The sequence below is a fragment of the Nicotiana sylvestris genome, chromosome 8 (assembly GCF_000393655.2).
Source record: "Nicotiana sylvestris chromosome 8, ASM39365v2, whole genome shotgun sequence".
Classification (NCBI taxonomy): Eukaryota; Viridiplantae; Streptophyta; class Magnoliopsida; order Solanales; family Solanaceae; genus Nicotiana; species Nicotiana sylvestris.
In genome coordinates this window covers 195,437,125-195,460,513 of record NC_091064.1, presented here as the reverse complement: position 1 = coordinate 195,460,513, position 23,389 = coordinate 195,437,125, and the positions used below count along the sequence as shown (strand labels likewise).

At 41.9% G+C, this 23,389-nt stretch overlaps 1 protein-coding gene across 1 annotated transcript; it reads left to right on the top strand.

The window, feature by feature from the left end:
- Positions 1–5,696: 5,696 nt before the first annotated feature.
- Positions 5,697–20,515, top strand: LOC138876204 (uncharacterized). Its single transcript, XM_070155108.1, has 6 exons — positions 5,697–6,170; positions 16,598–16,963; positions 17,166–17,250; positions 17,310–17,433; positions 18,598–18,835; positions 20,159–20,515. The coding sequence occupies exons 1-6, from the start codon at positions 5,697–5,699 to the stop codon at positions 20,513–20,515; spliced, it is 1,644 nt and encodes a 547-aa protein (XP_070011209.1).
- The last annotated feature ends 2,874 nt before the right edge of the window (positions 20,516–23,389 follow it).

Genomic DNA, 23,389 nt, shown 5'->3' with positions numbered 1-23,389 from the left:
TATTCATGCATTCATATCATATCTCAGACTTAATTGTTATTTATTGATACATCATATCCTTATTATTGGGCTAGTTTTATGACATTATGAGCCCGCGAGTAAGACTGGAGAGATTGATGACTGAGTGAGGCCGAGGGCCTGAGTGAGAGTGATATTATGGGATTGGGATGCACACCGCAACATGTTATATTGATTACATTTTTATGGTATCGGGCTGCACGCGGTAGCGATATAGCACTTGGACTGAAGGAGTCCTTCGGAGTCTGCACACCCCCAATGAGCTCAATCGACTATGTATAAGTATATGGATCGGGTTGCACGACGCAATGATCTGTATGGCTATATGTATATGGATTAGGTTGCATGCCGCAATGAGCCTTATGGATATATATATATATATATATATATATTTATATATCGATCAGGTTGCACGCCACAATGAGTATTGTACAGTGCTGAGTGATTGAGTGTGTTAAGTGTGAAGCACGGTAAGAGATAATGTGAGACAGTGAGGTTGAGTACTTTGAGAGTGTGAGTACATGAGTTCATTACTGAGAGGCATTGCATTTGACATACGTACCTGAGATACATGCATAGAGATGCATTTCCTTTTTGCTGCCCTGTTTTGGTGACAATCATGATTTTTACATGTACCTTGACATGTAGGAATAGAGATGTAATTTCATCATGCTATCTGGAAATGAAACATTTACCTGATGAAAAGTTTTTGGAAAAAAGTTATAGTTTTCAAACTTACTCACATTTTTGAGGATTTCAGTAAAGGATTTGGGTTTTCACTGATATACTTAAAAAGTGGAACTATTTTTTTCGGAAAACTATGAAAAGGTTGAGCATTTTATCTCTGAGCTACTTCTTTATTTACTTGCTTTACACTATTATGAACTGCTATTGGTTATTGGTGTTGGACCCGACCTATGTTCCAGCTCGTCACTGCTTTCAACCTAAGGTTCGATTTGCTACTTATTGAGTAAATGGGGTCGGTTGTACTCTTATTACACTTCCTGTACATTACGTGCAGATTTCGGATGCCGATGTTGCTGTTTTCGATGGGAGCTGAATTGGAAGATGTACCTGCGTCTCTGTTGCAACTGCCCCTTGTTCATGGTAGCCTTAGAATTGTGCAATTCTATTTATGTATTTTTCTAACAGATGATATACTTACTTCGTATCACCTTTGTAAACTCTATTCTTAGAAGCTCATGATTTGTAATACCAGTCCTTGGGAGATGTAAGAGATCCAGATAATGTATTTTGTTTAATTGACTTGTTAACATTATAAATGGATAGATATTAGTTGGCTTACCTAGCGGGTTGGGTTATGTGCCATCACGACTAGTGAATTTTGAGTCGTGACAGATTGGTATCAGAGCTCTAGGTTCATAGGTTTTACAAGTCATGAACAAGTATCTAGTAGATCTTGAGGATCGGTATGATAACGTCCATACCTATCTTCGAGAGGCTACATGACACTCAGGATATACTTCCCATCTTTCTCTCCTTATCGTGCGACACCAATTCAGTTGAAGTGAAATCCTTTTAATTCCTTCCACGCATTCGTATGCGCACATGAGCGCTCGGTATTAGTTGTGCATCAACAACATATGATTCCATGGAAGAGGTGCAAGATGTGATTTCGATATGCTGATAATGGGCCAGTTTGAAGAAATTGAGGCCTGGTTTTGACTGTAGCTTGAGCATAGAGATGTTGGTTTTGTGAGCACGTGCTTTTGGACTTATATGTCTGGTAGCATCCCTATGAGTGGAATTTGCGGCTCGATGAGCAGTTTGATGACTATATAACGAGTATGATATGACTGCGGAAAGTGTTCCGATTGTTTGAATATGATAAAAAGATTTTGATTGAGATTTAAATTTGGTGCTTGATTTGATGTATAGTCTCGAGTTATGGGTGTGTTGAAGGATCCTTTTCATGTTATTTAATTGAGGAGTGAAGTAGATTTTCATGTCTTAATATTAGTTCAGACTCAGGAAAATTCAGTGATTGCATAATAGTTATGATTATAGAAGGGTATAAAGCGATGTTAGTTTGAGGCGAAACATGTGGGTTATCTCCTGCGAGGTGTCCTGAGGTTTATGTGAACCTTATGTTGATTTGTAGCGAGTTCTCTTTTCCCAGTGAATTATATGTGTTGCAATTTGAGTTTGGATCGTTTATGAGAGTTGGCTTGACTATTACAAGGGTGAATGCGATATTTGTAGATGACTTGAGATATTTAGTTGGCTTGACTATTACAAGGGTGAATGCGATATTTATAGATGGTTTGTGTTATATGAGCTTGTGAAGGATTTAGTTGAATTTCAGTGCAAGATTTTAGGCAGAAATAGGTATGGGTATTATAAGTTATCAGATACTTTATTCCTTGGCTTTGCTCCAAATGGGGGAGTCTGTTATCGATGGGTTGATTGCACGATTTTGTGTTGTATTGGTTTTGGTTTGAGGTATACCGGTGAATCAGTTATGACCTGCAGAGGTTGAGATCGATGATGACTTGAGTAAGGGAATTTCTGGATATGGGTTGTATTACACTCTATGGGTATATGAGAATCATGGAATGATTGAGCGTTTATTCGGGAAGATGTTGTGTTCAAGGAGTAGAAATTTGCACGATTGCATATGGATGTGAAATTCTTCTTAGGGTGTTGTTGTTCAAATGGGGAACATGCCGTTTGGTTTGTTTGATCAATTGAATTAAGATTTGAGTAGAGTGGATGATTCTCGAGAAGTTTTTAATAGATTTAAGATTTATATGTAGCAATTGGGAAATCTTTAGGATTTGTGTATGGATGGAATCTGAGATTTAAGTTGGATGGTATCGAGACTTGTGGCATTTCTATATCATTATGGATTCTACATTTCAGTATTAAGAAGGTGAAGTTAATGGCTTTAGATTCACAGGAAGTCTCTTCAGAGTAAGCATTTTGGTTGTGGTAATTTTGGGATAACTAAGAAGGAATACAACAGCTTATGAGCCTTAGAGCGGTGTGGTTTTATGTTAGAATCGCGTGTGGTGAGTTTTGGATGAGGAATGTGGTATTATGGTGAAGAGAGGTATCAATTTGAAGGTAATTCAGAAGGAACTCGGAGAAATAAGATAATTTGGTAGTAGGTTGGATCGACAAGGTAATGGATATGATCGGTTCTTGGGTGCTTATGGTGTGGTGATTTTCTATAGTTATTTTGAGGAAATGCTCTTGGGTTTTAGTGACCTATGTGGCTTGGTTGAGTTAGAGAGATTTAGTTTTGATGGCTTGATTATGTGCAAATGGGTTTCAAAGAGATCTCAATAGTTTCTACCACGGTTCGAGGTGTATATTTCCTACTGGCGTGAGGAGCATGAGGTGTATCGTGATTTTTTCCTGGGTGAAATTAAACGGAAGGTCCTTGGCTAATGAGTTTGTAGTTGCTTGTGACTCGGAGTGGGTTATGAAGTTCATGTATTTTTCATATGATGGCATGGTATATGTGGTGTGGTGTGTAGGATGGTTATTTGCATGAGCAAGGTCACAGTTCAATTATGAAGGGAAAGTCATAAAATTCTTAGGCAGCATGGACGGTTTCAGATGACTAGGTAAATGATATTACTATTTGGTATGGTTTGATGATAGTGTACATTTCAGAAGGGGCAATGTGTTTTGTTCCGGCACCGGTTGCATCACCGCTCGCTCAGCTAGCTAGAGGTAGGGCTTAGGGAGCTAGAGGTAAGGTCAGGCCGCTAGAGGTGGAGGTCAGGCCGTTAGAGGTGGAGGCCAATCAATAGGAGGTCGCCCTAGAGATATAGTCCAGAGTGGTAGGGCCCAGCCTCGATGTTGTGCTATTCCAGCCAAGCCTGAAGTTGAGTCATCTAACGCGGTTATCATAGGTATGATTTCAGTTTGCAGTAGAGATACCTCAGTTCTATTTGATCTAGGTTCTACATATTTATATGTGTCGTCCTATTTTGCTTCATATTTGGTTGTGCCTCGTGATTCTTTGAGTGCTTCTGTATATGTGTCCATCCCTATAGGATATTCTATTGTTGTAGATTGTGTCTATCGTTTGTGTGTGGTTACTATTGGAGGTCTTGAGACTAGCGTAGATCTTCTGCTTCTCGATATTGTTGATTTTGATATCATTTTGGGTATGGATTAGTTGTCACCCTATCATGCTATATTGGATTATCACGCCAAGATGTTGACCTTAGCCTTGCCGGGGTTGCCTCAATTGGAGTGGAGAAGGACTCCAAGTCATTCTACCAGTATGGTTATCTCTTATATGAAGGCTCAACACGTGGTCGAGAAGGGGTGTCTAGCTTATTTGGCTTATGTCCGTGATTCGAGTGCGGAGGTTCCTTCCATGAATTCAGTATCAGTTGTTCGTGAGTTTCCAGAGGTGTTTCCTGCAAACTTGCCGGGGATGACACCCAACAAGGATATTCACTTTGTATTTATTTGGCTCCAGGCACTCAGCCCATTTCTATTCTGCCATACATATGGCCCCGCCAGAATTAAAAGAATTGAAGAAGCAGTTGCAAGATTTGCTTCATAAGGGCTTTATTAGACCTAGTGTCTCGCTCTGGGGTGTGCCCATGTTGTTTGTAAAGAAGAAGGATGGATCAATGAGGATGTGCATAGATTATCGGCAGTTGAACAAAGTCACCATCAAGAACAAGTATCCATTGCCGAGGATTGATGACTTATTTGATCTACTTCAGGGTGCCAAGATGTTTTCAAAGATCGATTTGATATCTAGCTACTATCAATTGAGGATTAGGGCATCTGATATCCCTAAGACAACTTTTTGGGCTCGGTATGGGCATTATAAGTTTCTAGTGATATCATTTGGGATGAAAAATGCCCCAATAGCATTTATGGATTTGATGAACCGGGTGTTCAAACCCTACTTGGATTCCTTTGCGATTGTGTTTATTGACGATATCTTGATCTACTCCCGCAGTCGAGAGGATCATGAACAACACCTTCGGATCATTCTTCAGACCCTGAGAAATAGCCAGTTATATGCTAAGTTTTCAAAATACGAGTTCTGGTTGAGTTTAGTCGCTTTCTTGCTTCACGTTGTATCAGCAGAGGGTAGTCAAGTGGATCCTAAGAAGATTGAGGCAGTCAAGAACTGGCCTAGACCCACATAAGCTACAGAGATCCGGAGTTTCTTGGGATTGGCGGGTTATTACCATCAGTTTATGGAGGGGTTCTCATCTATAGAAACCCTGTTGACCAGGTTGACACAGTAGGGTGCCCCGTTCAGATGATCGGATGAGTGTAAGGCGTGATTTTAGAAGCTCAAAACTGCTTTGACTACGACGCCAGTGTTGGTGCTTCCCACAAGTTCAAGATCTTATACAGTATATTGTGACATATCTCGTATTGGACTTGGTGAGATATTGATGCAGGTTGGCAAGGTAATTGCATATGCTTCACGGGAGTTGAAGGTTTATGAGAAGAACTACCCTGTTCATGACTTAGAGTTGGTAGGCATTGTTCATGCGCTGAAGATCTGGAGGCACTATCTTTATGGCATGTCGTGTGAGGTATTCATGGATCATCAGAGTTTGCAGTATTTGTTCAAGCAAAAGGAGCTCAATTTGAGGTAGAGGAGGTGGTTAGAGCTATTGAAAGACTATGATATCACCATCTTGTATCATCCCGGGAAGGCCAATATGGTGGCCGATTCTTTGAGTAGGAAGCCAGCTAGTATAGGCAGCCTTGCATACATTCCAGTCGGTGAGAGACCACTTGCATTAGATGTTCAGACCTTGGACAATCAGTCTGTGAGGTTGGATGTTTCTGAGCCCAGTCGTGTTCTAGCTTGTACAGTCGCTCGGTCTTCCTTGTTTGAGCGTATCAGGGAGCAACAGTATAATGACCCTCATTTGCCTGTCCTTACAGACACAGTGCAGTACGGTGATGCCAAGCAGGTTACAGCTGGAGATATAGTTTTGAGGATGCAAGGTCGTGTTTGTATACCTAATATGGATGGACTTTTTGAGTTGATTCTAAAGGAGACCCACAGTTCCCAGTATTCTATTCACCCCGGGCGCCGCCAAGATGTATCAGGATTTACGGCAGCATTATTCGTAGAGGATGATGAAGAAGGACATAGTTACATATGTAGCTCAGTGTCTAAATTATTAGTAAGTAAAGTATGAGCATCAGAGACCTGATGGTTTGCATCAGAAGATAGAGATTCCTGAGTGGAAGTGGTAGCGTATCACTATGGATTTCATTGCTGGACTCCCATAGACTCAGAGGAAATTCGATATAGTTTGGGTCATTGTGGACAGGCTGACCAAATCAGTGCATGTCGCGACCCAAAATCCACTAGTCGTGATGACACATAACCCAACCCGCTAGGTAAGCCAACTAATATCTATCTAATATCCAATAATGTTAACAATTCCATTAAACAAAATAAATTATCTGGATCTCTTACTTCTTCCAAGGACTAGTAGTACAAATTATGAGATTCTAAGAATTGAGTTTACAAAGCTGATATGAAATAAGTACATCATCTGTTTGAAAAATACATAAACAGAGTATTACAATTCTAAGGCTACCATGAACAAGAGGCAGCTACAACAGGGACGCAGATACATCTTCCAATTTAGCTCTCATCGAACATAGCAACATCGACATCCAAAATCTGCACGCAATGTGCAGAAAGTATAGTATGAGTACAACCGACCCCATGTACTCAATAAGTAACAAATCTAACCTTAGGTTGAAAGCAGTGATGAGTTGGAACATAGGTCGGGTCCAACACTAATAACTAATAGCAGTTCATAACAGTGCAAAGCAAGTAAATAAAGAAGTAGCTCAGAGATAAAATGCTCAGCCTTTTCATAGTTTTCCGAAAACAATTGTTCTGCTTTTTAAGTATATCAGTGAAAACCCAAATCCTTTACTAAAATAGTCAAAAATATGAGTAAGTTTGAAATCTGTAACTTTTTCCCACTCATCAGGTAAATGTTTCATTTTCCACATAGCATGATAAAAGTACATCTATATGCCTACATGTCAAGATACGTGTAAAAATCATGATTGTCACCAAAATCGGGCAGTAATGAGGAAATGCATCTCTATGCATGTATCTCAAGTACATATGTCAAATGCATCTCTCAGTGATAAGCTCATGTACTCACACTCTCAGAGTACTCAACCTCATTATCTCTTACAGTTCTCCACACTCAGCACACTCAATCACTCAGCTCTGTACAATACTCATTGCGGCATGCAACCCAACCATAAGGCTCGTTGCGGCATGCAACCCGATCCATATACATATAGCCAAACGGCTCGTTGCGGCGTGCAACCCGATCCATATACATATACATAGCTGACTTCGCTCACTGGGGGTGTGTAGACTCCGGAGGGCTCCTTCTGCCCAAGCGCTTTATCGCTACGGCGTGCAACCTGATCCTATTAAAATGTAATCAATATAACATGTTGCGGCATGCAGCCTGATCCCATAATATCACTCACACTCAGGCCCTCGGCCTCACTCAGTCATCAATCTCTCCAGTCTCACTCATGGGCTCACAATGTCATGAAACTAGCCCGACAACAATGATATGATGTATCAATAAAGAACAACTAAGACTGAGATATGATATGAATGCATGAATAAGACTGAGTACGAAATATCAATGAAATCAGTGAGAGGACAGCAAGAAACGACCACTATGGGTCATAACAATACCAGCATAAAGCCTAAACATGATATCTAGCATGATTGACAGCTCAACTACTTAATTGCATGGTGAAAACACAGATATCAACAAAATATGGCCACTAAAGAGTGCCATATAAACAACAGAGTCACAATTTATAAGGTGCACGCCCACACGCCCGTCACCTAGCATGTGCGCCACCTCAATACCAATCACACAACACGTAGTTTTGGGTTTCCTACCCTCAACAATAAGTTTGAAGAGTTACTTATCTCAAGCAAGCCAATTCCAAACATCGAGTAAGCCAACCAATGCTCCAAGAATGCCATCACGTGCGTAACAACCTCCAAGCGGCTCAATACTAGCCAAAAGCAACTCAAATACATTAGATAAAACCCAAGAAAACAATTACAAATGATAAAGATCGAATCTTAAATCAAATCCCAAATCTGGCCAAAAATCACACCTGGGCCCGCACCTCGGAACCCAAAAATATACACAAAATCTGACAACCCATTCAATTACGAGTCCAACCATGCTAGTTTCAGTCAAATCCGACTCCAAATCGGTGTTCAAAACTCAAAAATTCATATTATGAAACTTTAGGCCAAACCCCCAATTTCCTCTTTCAATTCATCAACCAATTGCTAAAAATGAAGATGGATTCATGAAATATAATCAAAACTGAGTGGAGAACACATACCCCAATCTTTGTGATGAAATTTGCCCCAAACATTGCCTCAATCCAAGTCCCAAATCTCAAAATATGAAGAAAGAATCAAAGCATCGATTTATAGATTCTGCCCAGTAATTTTTGCATTTGTGGACAATAGGTCGCATCTACGACTCTCGCTTTTGCAAAAAAGGACTCGTATTTGTGAGACAGCCGCTTCTGCGATGGCCATGACTACACCTACGGTCGCGCTTCTGTACAATTACCTCCGCATTTGCGAATTTCTATCCCCTTAGTGAAATCCCGCTTCTGCGATGCTGGTTCGCTTCTGCGGCCATTGCACATGCACAATACCAGTCGCAGGTGCAGAACACCAGAACCAACAGCTCCTCAACAATGAAAACATGAAGAACAATGATCCAAACCTCGTCTGAAACACGTCCGAGCCCCTCGGGACCACGTCTAAACATACCAACAAGTTCCATATCATAAAACGGACCTACTCGAGGCCTCAAAACACACATAACGACATCGAAAAGACGAATCACACCTCGATTAAAAAATCAATGAACTTCAAACTTCAAACCTTCACAACCGATACCGAAACCTATCAAATCACGTCCGATTGAGCTCAAATTTTGTACACAAGTCACATTTGACATTACGGACCTGCTACAACTTTCGAATATGAAATCCGACCCCGATATCAAAAAGTCCACTCCCGGTCAAACTTTCCAAAATTCCAATTTTCGCCATTTCAAGCCAAATTCCACTACGGTCCTCCAAATCACAATCTGGATGCGCTCCTATGTCCAAAATCACCCAACGGAGCTAATGGAACCATCAGAAATCCAATTCGAGGTCAAATACTAAAAGGTCAAACTTGGTCAAACCTTTCAAATTTTAAAGCTTCTAGCTTAGAATCATTCTTTTAAATCAATTCCGAATAACCTGAAAACTAAACCGACGATTCACATAAGTCATAATATATCATACGGAGCTACTCATGCCCGAGAACTAGCGAGCGAAGTGCAAATGCTCAAAATGACTGGTCGGGTCGTTACATCCTCCCGCACTTAAACATGCGTTCGTCCTCAAACGTGCCCATAGTTGTTCCAAAAGCCAACAAATCGCTGTATAACCTTACTATGCACATACTCGGGGGTGATCCCAAGTCACCCTATCCCATATGGGTCTGATAACACAACATAACGGAAATTTCTTAATCCAACATGGCCCATAAGCCTTAGAACCACATTTCCAACATCTGAAATCTTCTATAAGATCAGAATCTCGTATCTTCACACTCTATATGTCTGAACATGCTAAAATCATAACCCAAGATGCAATCACATGATATCTCACATAACTCAAATACTCATAGCGATAAATTTCATATCACAGTAGCTGCTCAAAAAATCTAGAGCCGCAACTCGTGTAGTACGTGCACCAATAAGCAACATTCCAAATGCGTTCAAACCTGGAAAATGACTCAACAAAGGACCTGTCCTACAAGCTTAACAATTTCCACCACAACGCAATGCTAAGAACCCATCACACACCGCAGAACCAAAATACAAAAATCTATTACAAAGGATCATACCCCCGCTATAATGTGTGACCCCATCCAACCACTGGTCCATGGAATATGCCTCAAGACACCTTGCTCAAAATCAACAACTATGTGCGATTCGACATCAAGTTCCCAAAGTGAGTTACCATAACTACGGAGAAGAAAATGACACAATGCCACACTAGCCCGAAAGAACATAACCAATGCGCGACCAATCGTGCAACACCCAAATACCCATCTCGCTCAAATTCCACTATAAAGCCCAAATGGAACCATACCATGTGTGCATATAACCAACGAATCACAACCCCTTACAACATGGAAGAGTAACACATAGAACATATCTGATATGAATAAAATCAGCTCTAACCAAATGGCACATCCCTCAACAATAGCAATATGGAGCCAACCAATCCGGCTCGGTATAGAATACACATCAAAATTAGGCCTACTAATGGACCCCCAAATCAGCTCTAGTCACCTACAGATAGATGAATAACTCTCCGAAAGTCCACAATGACTGAATCATAACAGATACTATCATCTTGCTAGCTTTGCTCACATCTTCATAGTCCACAACCACGAAATAACCTATTTATAAGAACTTCTGTCTCCAAATCCATAGAATATATGAATCACCATATTAGATCTCAACTCCATCGCCTGAATGTTTAATACATCTCATACACACGATCACCCCACACGGAGTAATTCTATAATTCTTCCGTGCCTTAGGGCAAAATTAAATATCAATAGTCGATCAATCAGGAGAGTGCCATAGTACCACTGGAGTATCCATGAATCAATTGCACAAGACCTCTAATGTGGCGTACCGCCCAATAATCTCGAACAAGTCCTCCTGATATGGCCAAAACCATAATACTCAAAAATCCATCCTGGTGTTGTGGCTGCTAAAATTGGGTCTGACCCGAATGGGACGGTTGACCATGGTAATAATTCTGCATAGGAGGTGCACTGATAGGAGCTGGCGGTGCACTATAGGCTGGCTGCCCAGAATGAGGCACATAATGACCACGACTCCCTAAAGCACTGTGGGATGCCTGAAGCGCTGACTGATATGGCCTGGGAGGATGAACTCTGCCGAAAGTACCTCTACCTCCAGATGAGGCACCACTAAACCCACCAGAATGACGAGGTCTCTTGTCAGACTCCTAACCTCCTCCCTATGATAGAACCATCTCGACTCGCCTTGCGACATTGGCAGCCATCTGAAAAGAAATCTCACTCACAGTCTCCTTATCCATCTGCAACTTGATAGGCTGAGCAAGTCCTTCAATAAACCTCCTCACTCTCTCTTTCTCTATAGGAAGCAGAAGACTAGCATAATAGGACAAATCCACAAACTAAGTCTCGTACTGAGTGGCAGTCATAGTGCCATACTAAAGATGCTCGAACTGCCTCCGATAGCTCTCCCTTTGAGTGATAGGAAGGAACTTCTTAAGAAATAGCTGAGAGAACTGGTCCCAAGTAAGAGCAGGCGACCCAGCTGGTCTGGTCAACATATACTCCCTCCACTATTTCTTGGCAGAACTTGACAAATGAAATGCAGCAAAGTCAACCCCATTGGTCTCCACTATCCCCATGTTTCATAGCACCTCAAGATAGTTGTCCAGATAGTCCTGAGGATCCTCTGAAATTGCATCACTGAAGTGAACTGGGAAAAGCTTCGCAAACTTGTCCAATCTCCATAAATCCTCTGAAGATATGGTTGACCCATCACCGGTCTGTGTTGCAATACCTAGCGGAACTACCGCAACTAGCTGGGCTACTGGAGTCTGAAACTAGGGAGCCTTCTGATTGTGAGTAGTAGGAGTCTGGACTCCTCCCCCAGCCTGAGAGATGACTGGTGCTACAGGAAATGTGCGGGTCTGAGCAACACTCTCCATAAGGCCCACAAATGGACCAAAGCATCCTGAAGCACTGGGGTGGCGATGAACCCCTCCGGGACCCGAGCTGGTCTGGCAGGCACAATACGGGATGGAACCTCCTTATCAAACTCTACCTGAGGCTCCAACACTAGTGTTGTTGCTCGAGCTCGGGACTGAGCTCTGCCCCTGCCTCGACCTTTGGCACGACCTCGACCTCGGTCTCTGCCCCTCGTAGAAGCTGCTACTGGGGGCTCTGACTGTTGCTCAACTGAAGATGTGGTACGCATTCTCGCCATATGCGAGAGAACAGAATAGAAGAGTTCAATCAGCAATGATAGAATAAAATCGCATGACAGAGAAGAATAGAAGTGAAACTGTGCCTAACTCCGTAGCCTCCGCAAGATTAGTACAGACATCTCTGTACTGATCCGCCAGACTCTACTAAGTTTGTTCGTGACTCGTGAGACCTATGTAACCATATGCTATGATACCAACTTGTCACGACCCAGAATTCCTACCATCGGGACCGTGATGGCGCCTAACATTTCACTTGTTAGGCAAGCCAACGTTAGAACAATTTATTCCTTTTAAGAGTTTAGAATAAAATATTAAGGAAGAACTGAGATACTGAATAAATTTAAAGTAAAAATGCAGAAGTTGATCTAGCCAAATATGTATTACAATTCCTTGAACCTGGTGTCACGAGTGCACAAACTACTAGAGTAATACACATAAGGGTCTGAAGTAAGTACAAAGTTGTTCGAATGAAAGTACATAGCTAAATAGACAGAGGATGGGGACTCCAGGAGCTGGGGGCACTGAACAGACATACCTCAAGTCTCCACAAGTATCCAATCTGAGCTCGCTAATAACTGCCACTAGGAACGTCTCCAAAATTTGCATAGTGTGCAGAGTGCAGTATCAGTAAAACCGACCCCATGTACTGGTAAGTGCCGAGGCTAACCTCGACGAAGTAGTGACGAGGCTAAGGCGGGTCACCTATGCTATAACCTGTACACAACCTATAATAATGATAGAATTATTGAAATACTGTACAGAATTAAACACCCAACAAGAAATGAGAACCACATCCTCGAAAATAAACCAGTGTCATCCAGAATTTCCCAATCTTTACCAGTTCGAATAAAAATACCGGAAAAACAACACAGCTTAAGAAATGGAAACATATAAGTTTTTGCGACGCGAACCCGATGCCACCAGACAACACATAACCTCCATTATTCCACCATAACAATATCAATAACAGTAAATAATATATATTTTTTGTGGCGTGCAACCCGATCTCACTATATATCAATATTAGTATCATAATTCACCCTTATTTCACCATATCAATCCACCCTTATTCCACCTGTTACAGCGTGCAACCCGATCCTACTGTATATACATATTCACCCTTACTCCACCATGTCAATCCTCCCTTATTACCCCTATTGCGTTGTGCAGCCCGATCCTACCGTATTAGTACCAAACACTCAACGTACACAATCAAATCAACAATCTAAATCACAAGGGCTTTATGATAAATAAATACCAAACTGAACCAAGAAAAAGAAACCTTGTTCAATATAGAATCTACTCAAATACTACATAACAAGATCAAACCAGCAATTTACAGCTAGAAGGTGCAAGCAAGTCAAATTAAGCAAATAGCAGGGATTAGGGAAACTATTAAAAGAACTACTCCCTCTGTTTCATATTAAATGAGTGTGACAACCCAGATAGTCGTCTCATGAGTTACCACTCTATTTTTCCTATTTCTACTTTTTATGCTTTTTTATCCTTGTTATGTGGTCTCGAGTTGGTCGGATCGAATTCGGAATGATTTTGGTAAGGTTTGAGACACTTAGTCTCTTTTGAGGATGCTTGAGTTGGAAAAGCCAACCGGATGATGACTTATGTGTTAGAGTTCTCAAATGTGAGTTCCGATGGTTCGGATAGCTTCGGGAGGTGATTTGGGACTTAGTATCATGATAGGAATGAGTTTTGGAGGTTCAGAGTAGATTTAGGCTTGAATTGGCGAAGTTGATATTTTGGCGATTTCCGGTTGGTAGGCGTGATTTTGGTATAGGGGTCGAATGGAATTTCGAGATTTGCAGTAGTTCCGTTGTGTCATTTGGGATGTGTGTGCAAAATTTCAGGTTATTCAGATGTGGTGTGGTTGGGTTTTTGATCAAAAGCGAAATTCGGAAGATTTTAGGAACTTAGGCTTGAATTCGGTGTGTTTTGGTTGATTTGATGTCATTTGAGGTGTTTTGAAGATTGGTACAAATTTGAATAAGGTTTTGGGATATGTTGGTGCTTTTGGTTGAGGTCTCGGGGGCCTCGGGGTAATTTCGGATGGTTGATGAGGAGTTTGAGGAATTGTTGCAGCTGCAGATTTTGCTGCTTCTGGTATTTTCGCACCTACGGATTGGGGACCGCAGGTGCAACTCCGCATGTGCGGGTGATTGGTCGTAGAAGCGAAAAGGGGCTTGAAGAGCAGGGACCACAGAAGAGGTTAGGAGGGCCGCATCTGCGGAGTCGTAGATGCGGGTTTGTGACCGCAGATGCGGATAATGGGGAGTTAAGTGATTTCCACATAAGCGGATGAAAAACCGAAAATGCGGTACCGCAAAAGTAGTAAATAGGGCCGCAAATGCAAAAATATCTGGGCAGAAGGTATAAATTGTGTCCTTCGCGATTTTGAGCTATTTTCATCATTTCTAAGTCAGCGTGGGAGCTTTTTGGACGATTTTGAAGAGGGATTTCAAGGGAACTTCATTGAGGTAAGGAATTTGGACCTAAAGCTCATTCCTATGATATTATTACACTATTTAGAGCTATAATTAATGGAATTTAAGGGCTAAAATTGGGGAAACTAGGGCTTGGAAACTTAGACCTTTACTTGAGGATTTGAATGACCATTTGAGGTCAGATTTCAGAACTTTTGATATGTATGAACTCGTGGGGAGATAAGGAATCTATTGATGTAAAAATTATCGATTTTCAAGATGTGGGCTGCGGGGTCGGGTTTTGGTAATTTTGGGATTTATGTTGTAAATTGATTATTTTTGCTTGGGCTTCGTTCCCTTAGCATATTTTGATGTCCTTGTTCTGATTTTGGATAGATTCGATGGGAGTGGAGGCTGATACGAGGGACAAAGGCGTCGCGAGCTAGAGATTTGACAAGATTGAGGTGAGTAATGATTGTAAATTATGTTCTGAGGGTATGAAGCCCTGGATTGCACATCGTTGTGCTATATTAAAGTGACGCACACGCTAGATGACGAGCGTGGGGTCATGCACTGTTGGGGATTGTGACTTAATCCATTCCAAATGACTATTTTACCATGTATTTGACTAAAATCTATCTGCTATCATCATTATTTGGGCTAAATGCCATATTTGGGCTTCGTGCCAACTATTTGAACCCTTAGGGGACTTTTATTGATATTTCCTTACTGTTTTGACTTTATACCTGAACTCAGTCACGTTATATTTCACTGTTTTCGTACTCAATCATGTTTACTATGTTTTAACATTTAAATGATCTTTTAAACGATATTTTGAGATGAGAATCATGTTTTACATTGCCCGAGTGGCTTGTGAGAATTTTGACTGAGTAAGGCCGATGGCCTATGTGGTGAGGAAACATTTGATATCGATTATGAGGCAGAGGGCCTGAGATATGTACGCCACGAGGTGGCTTGATTAATATGAGTCCGAGAACCTAGTGATGATGCCACGAGATGGCTTGATATTGTGCTTGGGCCGAAAGGGGCCCCTCTAGGAGTCTGCACACCCCTAGTGAGCATGAGTACCTATTATTATGTGAGATTGAGCCCGAGGGGCTGGTATTTTTCTGAGATGTTGCCCTAGGGGCGGATTTGTTGATACGGTGCCTGAGGGGCGAACCTTTATGTGTTATGTTTTCTTAATTGCCTATCAATACCATGCTTAATTGTTGAAAAAGGCTTTTCATGAAGTTAAATTCGAGTTAAAGGATTTTTACCTATCTTTCATTGGTTTACTGTGTTAATGGTTTTACTGCTTCATTATAGCATGCTTTGTGCCTTACGCGATTTCCTGCTTTCAATATTTATTTATGATTATTACTCACTGAGTTGGTGTACTCACTTTACTCCCTGCACCATGTGTAAAGATTCAGGCGTATCTGGTCCTGCTCCCGAGTGCTGATCATTTCTGGCTCAGGCGGATCTGAGGAGTCTCTAGGTAGCTGTTGGCGTTCACAGCCCGGAGCTCTTCCCTATTTTACTTCTTCATGTTCTTGGTTTTCTGTATTAAACTCTGTAGTTTTATTTGGAGTATTCCATTTTGTTAGATGCTCATGACTAGTTACACCCCAGTATCGGGCTGTGTTGGGTTGTATTCCGCATATTATACTATCATCTTCTTAAACCTTGGATTATTTTATCATGCTTTATACTATTTCTTACTGTTTAACTATTAAAACTGAAATGGAAAAGTGTCGGCTGGCCTTGTCTTCACGAGAGGTGCCATCACGACCGACTCCGGGTTTAGGGTCATGACAAGTTGGTATTAGAGCCTAGGTTACATAGGTCTCATGAGTCATGAGCATGTTTAGTAGAGTCTCGTGGATCGGTACTGAGACATTTGTATTTATCCTAGAGAGGCTGCAGAACCTTTAGGAAAAACTTCATATTCTTGAAATTCTTGCCATGCGAATTTGTTGATCTGAGTACTAAACTTCTGTTATTCTATTCTCTTATAGATGGTGAGGACATGCGCAACTGGTCAGGATGGACGACCACCAATACCACTAGCTGTGGCCACCAGAGGCCGAAGACGCGTTTGTGGTCGCGGTAGGGGCAGAGGTGTGGCCCGTACAATAGCTAGGGCAGCACCTGCAGATCCACCAGCAGCCCCAATTCAGGATCGGGTCCCAGTCATGGATGCTCCAGCAGTACCAGCTCAAGCACCAGCTGTGCCCATTGTGATTTCGGGTCTTCAGGAGGTCTTGGCTCAGATCCTATCAGTTTGCACTAGCCTAGCTCAAGCGATCTCAGCTATTACAGTCGCAGCTACTTCTCAGGCCAGGAAAGGCAATCAGACTCCCAACGCTCGCACACCTGAGCAGGTCATGCAGGGACTTCAGACGCCGGGGGCACATCTAGCCAAGCTGGTTGCAGCTGCTTAGGACTATGTAGTTCCTGCCATGCCAGAGGACGAGCAGCGTAGGTTGGAGAGGTTTGGTAGACTTCAGTCTCTAACCTTCAGTGATGTAGAGGGCGAGGATGCCTAGGGCTTCTTGGATAAGTGTTAGATGATGCTTCGTACAGCGGTTATTCTGTAGACCAGCAGGGTCTCTTTCACTACTTATCAGTTTTCTAGAGCAGCCTTCACTTGGTGGGAGGCTTTTGAGAGGTGTAGGCCTGTTGGTGCAACACCCCTTACCTGACAGCAATTCTCTATTCTCTTTCTAGAGAAGTATGTGCCACAGTCCCACAGAGAGGAGCTGCGTAGGGAGTTTGAGTGGTTGCGTCAAAGAGAGATGGCTGTGACGAAGTATGAGATGAGGTTCTCCGAGTTAGCTCGTCATGCTATTTGGTTGGTTCCGACAAATAGAGAGAGGATCAAGAGGTTTGTTGATGGCCTCACTTATCAGCTTCGTATTCTCATGACCAGGGAGAGGGTGATTGGCACTACCTTTGAGGAGGTTGTAGACATTGCTCGGGAGATTGAGTTTGTTCGTCGCCAGGAACGTGAGGAGAGGAAGGCCAAGAGGCCTCGAGGATCTGGTAGTTACAATGGTACTCCTTCGAGAGGTCAGTTTCAGTATGATAGAGGCCATCTTTTCAGGCACGCTCCTCCAGCTCGCACAGGTTATCGTGGGGCATCATCAGGTCATGGTTCTCACAGTTCTCATCAGGCCCATACATCACTTAGTGCCCTTCCAGCTTAGAACTCATCCCGTGCTCTATCAGTTCAGGGCTCTTCTATGCTAGGTGCATCTGCTAGTCACTTCGGTGCGAGGGGTTCCCTTCAGTCCCCTTCTCCAACACTTGGGAGTTGTTATGAGTGTGGTGAGATGGTTTATATGTGGAGGTAGTGCCCTCGTCGGCTTGTGAGTTCATCTCAGTAGAGGGGTCAGTCATCAACTTTAGTGCCAGTTACTTCACCACCACCCGCCCAGCCAGCTAGGGGTGGAGGTCAGTCAACTAGGGGTCACCCCAGAGGGGGAGGTTGATCAGGTGGCGGTCAAGCCTATTTCTATGCACTTTCAGCTAGACCCGATGTTATTGCTTCTGATGCTGTAATTACAGGTATTGTTTCAGTCTACCACAAAGATACCTCTATATTATTTGATCCCGGTTCCACCTTTTCTTATGTGTCATCATACTTTTCTCGTTATTTAGGTATGCCTCGTGAGTTTCTTGCTTCATTTGTTCATGTATCTACCTTAGTGGGCGATATTGTTATTGTAGACCGTGTGTACCAGTCATGTGTGGTGACTATTGGGGGTCTGGAGACCTGTGTGGATCTTTTATTATTATGTATGGTGGATTTCGATGTCATTTTGGTCATGGATTGGCTATATCCGTGTTTTGCTATTCTGGACTGTCATGCCAAGACAGTCACATTGGCTATACTGGGTGTGCCACGGATTGAGTGGCGAGGTGTGACTGATTATGTTCCTAGTAGAGTGATCTCATTCTTGAAAGCCCAACATATGGTTGGGAAGGGTTGTCTTTCGTATCTATCCTTTGTGAGGAATGTCGGTGCTGAGACTCCCAGTATTGATTCTGTTCCAGTTGTGAAGGATTTTCCCGATGTGTTTCCTGCAGACCTGTCGGGCATGCCACCAGACATGGATATTGATTTTGGTATTGACCTGGTGCCGGGAACTCAGTCCATTTCATTTCCGCCGTATCGTATGGCACCAACGGAGTTGAAGGAATTAAAGGAGCACCTTCAAGAACTCCTCGATAAGGGGTTCATTCGGCCTAGTGTATCACCTTGGGGCGCTCTAGTTCTATTTGTGAAGAAAAAGGATGGAACTATGAGGATGTGCATTAATTATAGACAATTGAACAAGGTAACAATTAAGAACAAGTATCCTTTGCCTCGCATTGATGATTTATTCGACCAGCTTCAGGGAGCGAGAGTGTTCTCCAAGATTGATCTCCATTCAGGTTATCACCAGTTGAAGATCAGGGACTCGGATAATCTTAAGACAGCTTTCAGGACCCGATATGGTCATTATGAGTTCTTGGTAATGTCTTTTGGGCTGACCAATGCCCCATCAGCGTTCATGCATTTGATGAACAGTGTGTTCCGGCCTTATCTTAACTCGTTTGTCATAGTCTTCATTGATGATATTCTGGTATATTCGCGTAGTCGGCAGGAGCACGCAGAGCATTTGAGAGTTGTGTTGCAGATATTGAGGGAGGAGAAGCTTTATGCAAAATTCTCCAAGTATGAATTTTGACTCAGTTCAGTGGCTTTCTTGGGGCACGTGTGTCCAACGAGGGTATTCAGGTTGATCCAAGGAAGATAGAGGCGGTTCAGAGTTGGCCCAGATGATCCTCAGCCACAGAGATTCGCAGCTTTCTTGGTTTGGCAGGCTATTATCGCAAGTTTATTCGGGGATTCTCATCTATCGCATCGCCCTTGACCAAGTTGACTCAGAAGGGTGCTTCATTTGTATGGTCGGACGAGTGTGAGGAGAGCTTTCAGAAGCTCAAGACAACCTTGACCACAACTCCAGTGTTAGTTTTGCCATTAGCTTCAGGTTCATATACCATGTATTGTGATGCTTCGAGAGTTGGTATTGGTTGTGTTTTGATGCAGGAGGGTAGAGTTATTGCTTATGCTTCTCGTCAATTAAAGCCCTATGAGAAGAACTACCCCGTTCTAATTTGGAGTTGGCTGCCATAGTTCGAACGCATTGAAGATTTGGAGACATTACTTGTACGGTGTGTCTTGTGATGTGTTTACTGATCATCGTAGCCTCCAGCACTTGTTCAAGCAGAAGGATCTCAATTTGAGGCAGCGGAGGTGGTTGGAGTTGCTTAAGGATTATGATATCACTATATTGTACCATCCGGGAAAGGCCAATGTGGTGGCCGATGCCTTGAGCCGAAAGGTGGTGAGTATAGGGAGTTTGACATATATTCCAGTTGGGGAGAGACCTCTTGCAGTTGATGTTCAGGCCTTGGCCAATTGGTTCATGAGGTTAGATATTTCGGAGCCTAGTCTGCGAAGATGTATCAGGAGTTTAGGCAGGCTTGCAGAGTTTTCTTATAACAACAGCTACTAGTCGAGTATTCAGATGACTCCATATGAGGCCTTGTACGGGAGGCAGTATAGATCTCCAGTTGATTGGTTTGAGCCAGGTGAGGCTAGGCTATTGGGGACAAATTTGGTGCAGGGTGTCTTAGAAAAGGTGAAGGTGATTCAGGAGAGGATTTGTACAGCACAGTCGAGGCAAAAGAATTATGCTGACAAGAAGGTTCGAGATGTGTCTTACATTGTTGGCGAGAAGGCTCTGTTGAAGGTTTTGCCCATGAAGGGTGTTATGAGATTTGGGAAGAAAGGTAAATTGAGTCCTCGATTCATTGGGCCTTTTGAGGTGCTTCGGAGGATTGGGAGATGGCTTATTATCTTGCTTTGCCACCCAGCTTGTTGAGTGTGCATTCGGTATTTCATGTTTCTATGCTCCGGAAGTATATTGGGGATCCGTCTCATGTTTTGGATTTCAGCATGGTTCAGTTGGATGATGATTTGACTTATGATGTGGAGCCAGTAGCTATTTTGGGTCGTCAGGTTCGAAAGTTGAGGTCAAAGAATATAGCTTCAGTGAAAGTGCAGTGGAGAGGTCGGCCCATGGAGGAGGCCACCTGGGAGACCGAGTGGGAGATGCAGAGCAGATATCCTCACTTGTTTGAGGCTTCAGGTGTGTTTCTTGACTTGTTCGAGGACAAACGTTGGTTTAAGTTGAGAGAATGTTACGACTCGGCCAGTTGTCTCATGAGTTACCGCTCCGTTTTCTCCATTTCTGCTTCTTTATGCTTTGTTTATCCGTGTTATGTGGTCTCGGGTTGGTCGGATCGAATCCGGAATGATTTTGGTAAGGTTTGAGACACTTAGTATCTTTTGAGGAAGCTTGAGTTGGAAAAGTGAACTGGATGTTGACTTATGTGTTAGAGGGCTCGGATGTGAGTTCTGATGGTTGGATAGCTTCGGGAGGTGATTTGGGACTTAGGAGCGTGATCAGAATGAGTTTTGGAGAATCAGAGTGGATTTAGGCTTGACTTGGCGAATTTGATATTTTGGTAATTTTCGATTGGTAGGCGAGATTTTGGTATAGGGGTCGGAATGGAATTCTGAGAGTTGTTGTAGTTCTGTTATGTCATTTGGGATGCGTGTGCAAAATTTCAGGTTATTTGAATGTGATTTGGTTGGGTTTTTTATCAAAAGAGGAACTCGGAAGATTTTGGGAACTTAGTCTTGAATCTGGTGTGTTTTGGTTGAGGGTTTCTTGTTTTGAAAGTTTTGAGAAATGAGCAAAAATCCCATCTAAGTTAAGTTTTACCAGCTGCAGATGTTGCATTTGCGAGCTGAGCTTCGCAAGTGCGAAGCTCGCAAATGTGAACTCCTCACATTTCTGCTGCCTTCGCAAATATGAACATTTTGTTCGCAAATGTAGAACTGGAGGATCGCAAATGCGATCCTTAACTTCGCAAATGTGAAGTTTCCCCTCCCATCCCACTGCTCGCAATTGCGATGCTTCTTTGCAAATGCGAGGCTCGCATTTGAGAGCCAGACCTCGCAATGCCGAAGTCTGCAGACATGAAGTACATCAGCTATGATCTTTAAGTTCAAAACAGTCCGTAGCCTCTTCGAAACTCACCCAAGCCCTCGGGGCTCCAAACAAAACATGCACACAACTCTAAAAATATCATACAAACTTGCTCGTGTGTTCAAACAAAATAATCTTAAAACCACGAATTTAGCACCAAATCAAATGAAATTCTCAAGAACACTTTGAAATTCCTATTTTCACAACCGGACGTCCGAATCACGTCAAACCAACTCCATTTCTCACCAAATTTCACATACACTTAAATATTATAATGAACTTGTACTAGGATCCGAAACAAAAATACGGACTGGATACCAACAAGATCAAACATTAATAATTTCTTAAAAACCATTAAATCTTCAAACAATTTTCAACAAAAATTCATAACTCGAGCTAGGGACCTCCGAATTCGAATCCGATTCCGGGCATACGCCAAAGTCCCATAGTTCGATACGAACCCACCGGGATTGTCAAAAAACAAATCCGGGCCCGTTTATCGAAAATATTGACCGAAGTCAACTCAAATTATGTTTTTCAGCAAAAATCCTTATTTTTATTAACTTTCAACATAAAAGCTTTCCGAAATATGCCCGGACTGCGCACGCAAATTGAGGAGGGATAAAATAAGGTTTTAAGGCCTCGGAACATAGAATTTTATTTTAAATCTTAAGACGGCCTATCGGGTCATCACAAAAATTTATTGATTAATAATTTCAATTTGAACACCAATTGTGCAACATGAAAGGAAATTGCTAAGTTAAAACTCTATATTAAAATGACTGAAATCCATTAACTAATTCCATTAAAAATATACACAAGATGAAAGGATAAAAAATAGAGAACATCAAAGGAAGAAAAATTGGGAAAATAACATAGAATATGAGAGAGAGAGAGAGAGCGTGGGAGAGAGAGAGAGAGAGAACAAAGATAGGAAACAACTGATTCCTTATTCAATTCTTAATATAAAATGAACACCCATTTAAAGCTAATTTGTATATAATTGGTAAATTGTATATGACCATGTAATTAAATTAAAATTTAATTAGGGAGGGTAATAAAATTTCATATATTATATAGGAAAGTAAAAAACCTAATTTAGAACCCATAAACTTTATTTCATAGCTATGTATTGACTCACAAAATAAAAGTGAGAGTTGCTCGCTAACTAGAACACTCACTAACTAAAACGATTTCCTTTGTTAAACAAATTAACTTCTATTTGTTTATTTTTTCACACAGATTTTCCCTCAACCACACAAAGCAAAATTATTTTCTACCTTTTTTTTCTTCCAAACCCTTTGTTTGGGGGCATGATCTTCAATTTAGAGCAAATAATTCAGAAAAGCAGCAGCTTGCAAGGTAAGAGTTTTCTGCAATTTAAAGAGTCAAATGGATAGAACCCATGTTTTGAATTTGTAGTTTATTAAAAAATTAACAGAAAAACTGAGTACTTGCGGATAAAAAAGATGTAGTATACATCAAAATAGTCTCTTGCAGATGGTCATTCCATCACCTACACTAACTTGAGAAATTTCAATGTGAGTATCAGCAGCAAGGAATCTGTTTAACTCAAGAAAGTATTTCCTTTCTGCTCTCATCAACTTGTCAACATTTTCCTCTGGCATCACAAGTGTTCCATACCATAGTGTGTTATCATACACTATCACACCTCCAACTTTCACAAACTGCATTAGTCTC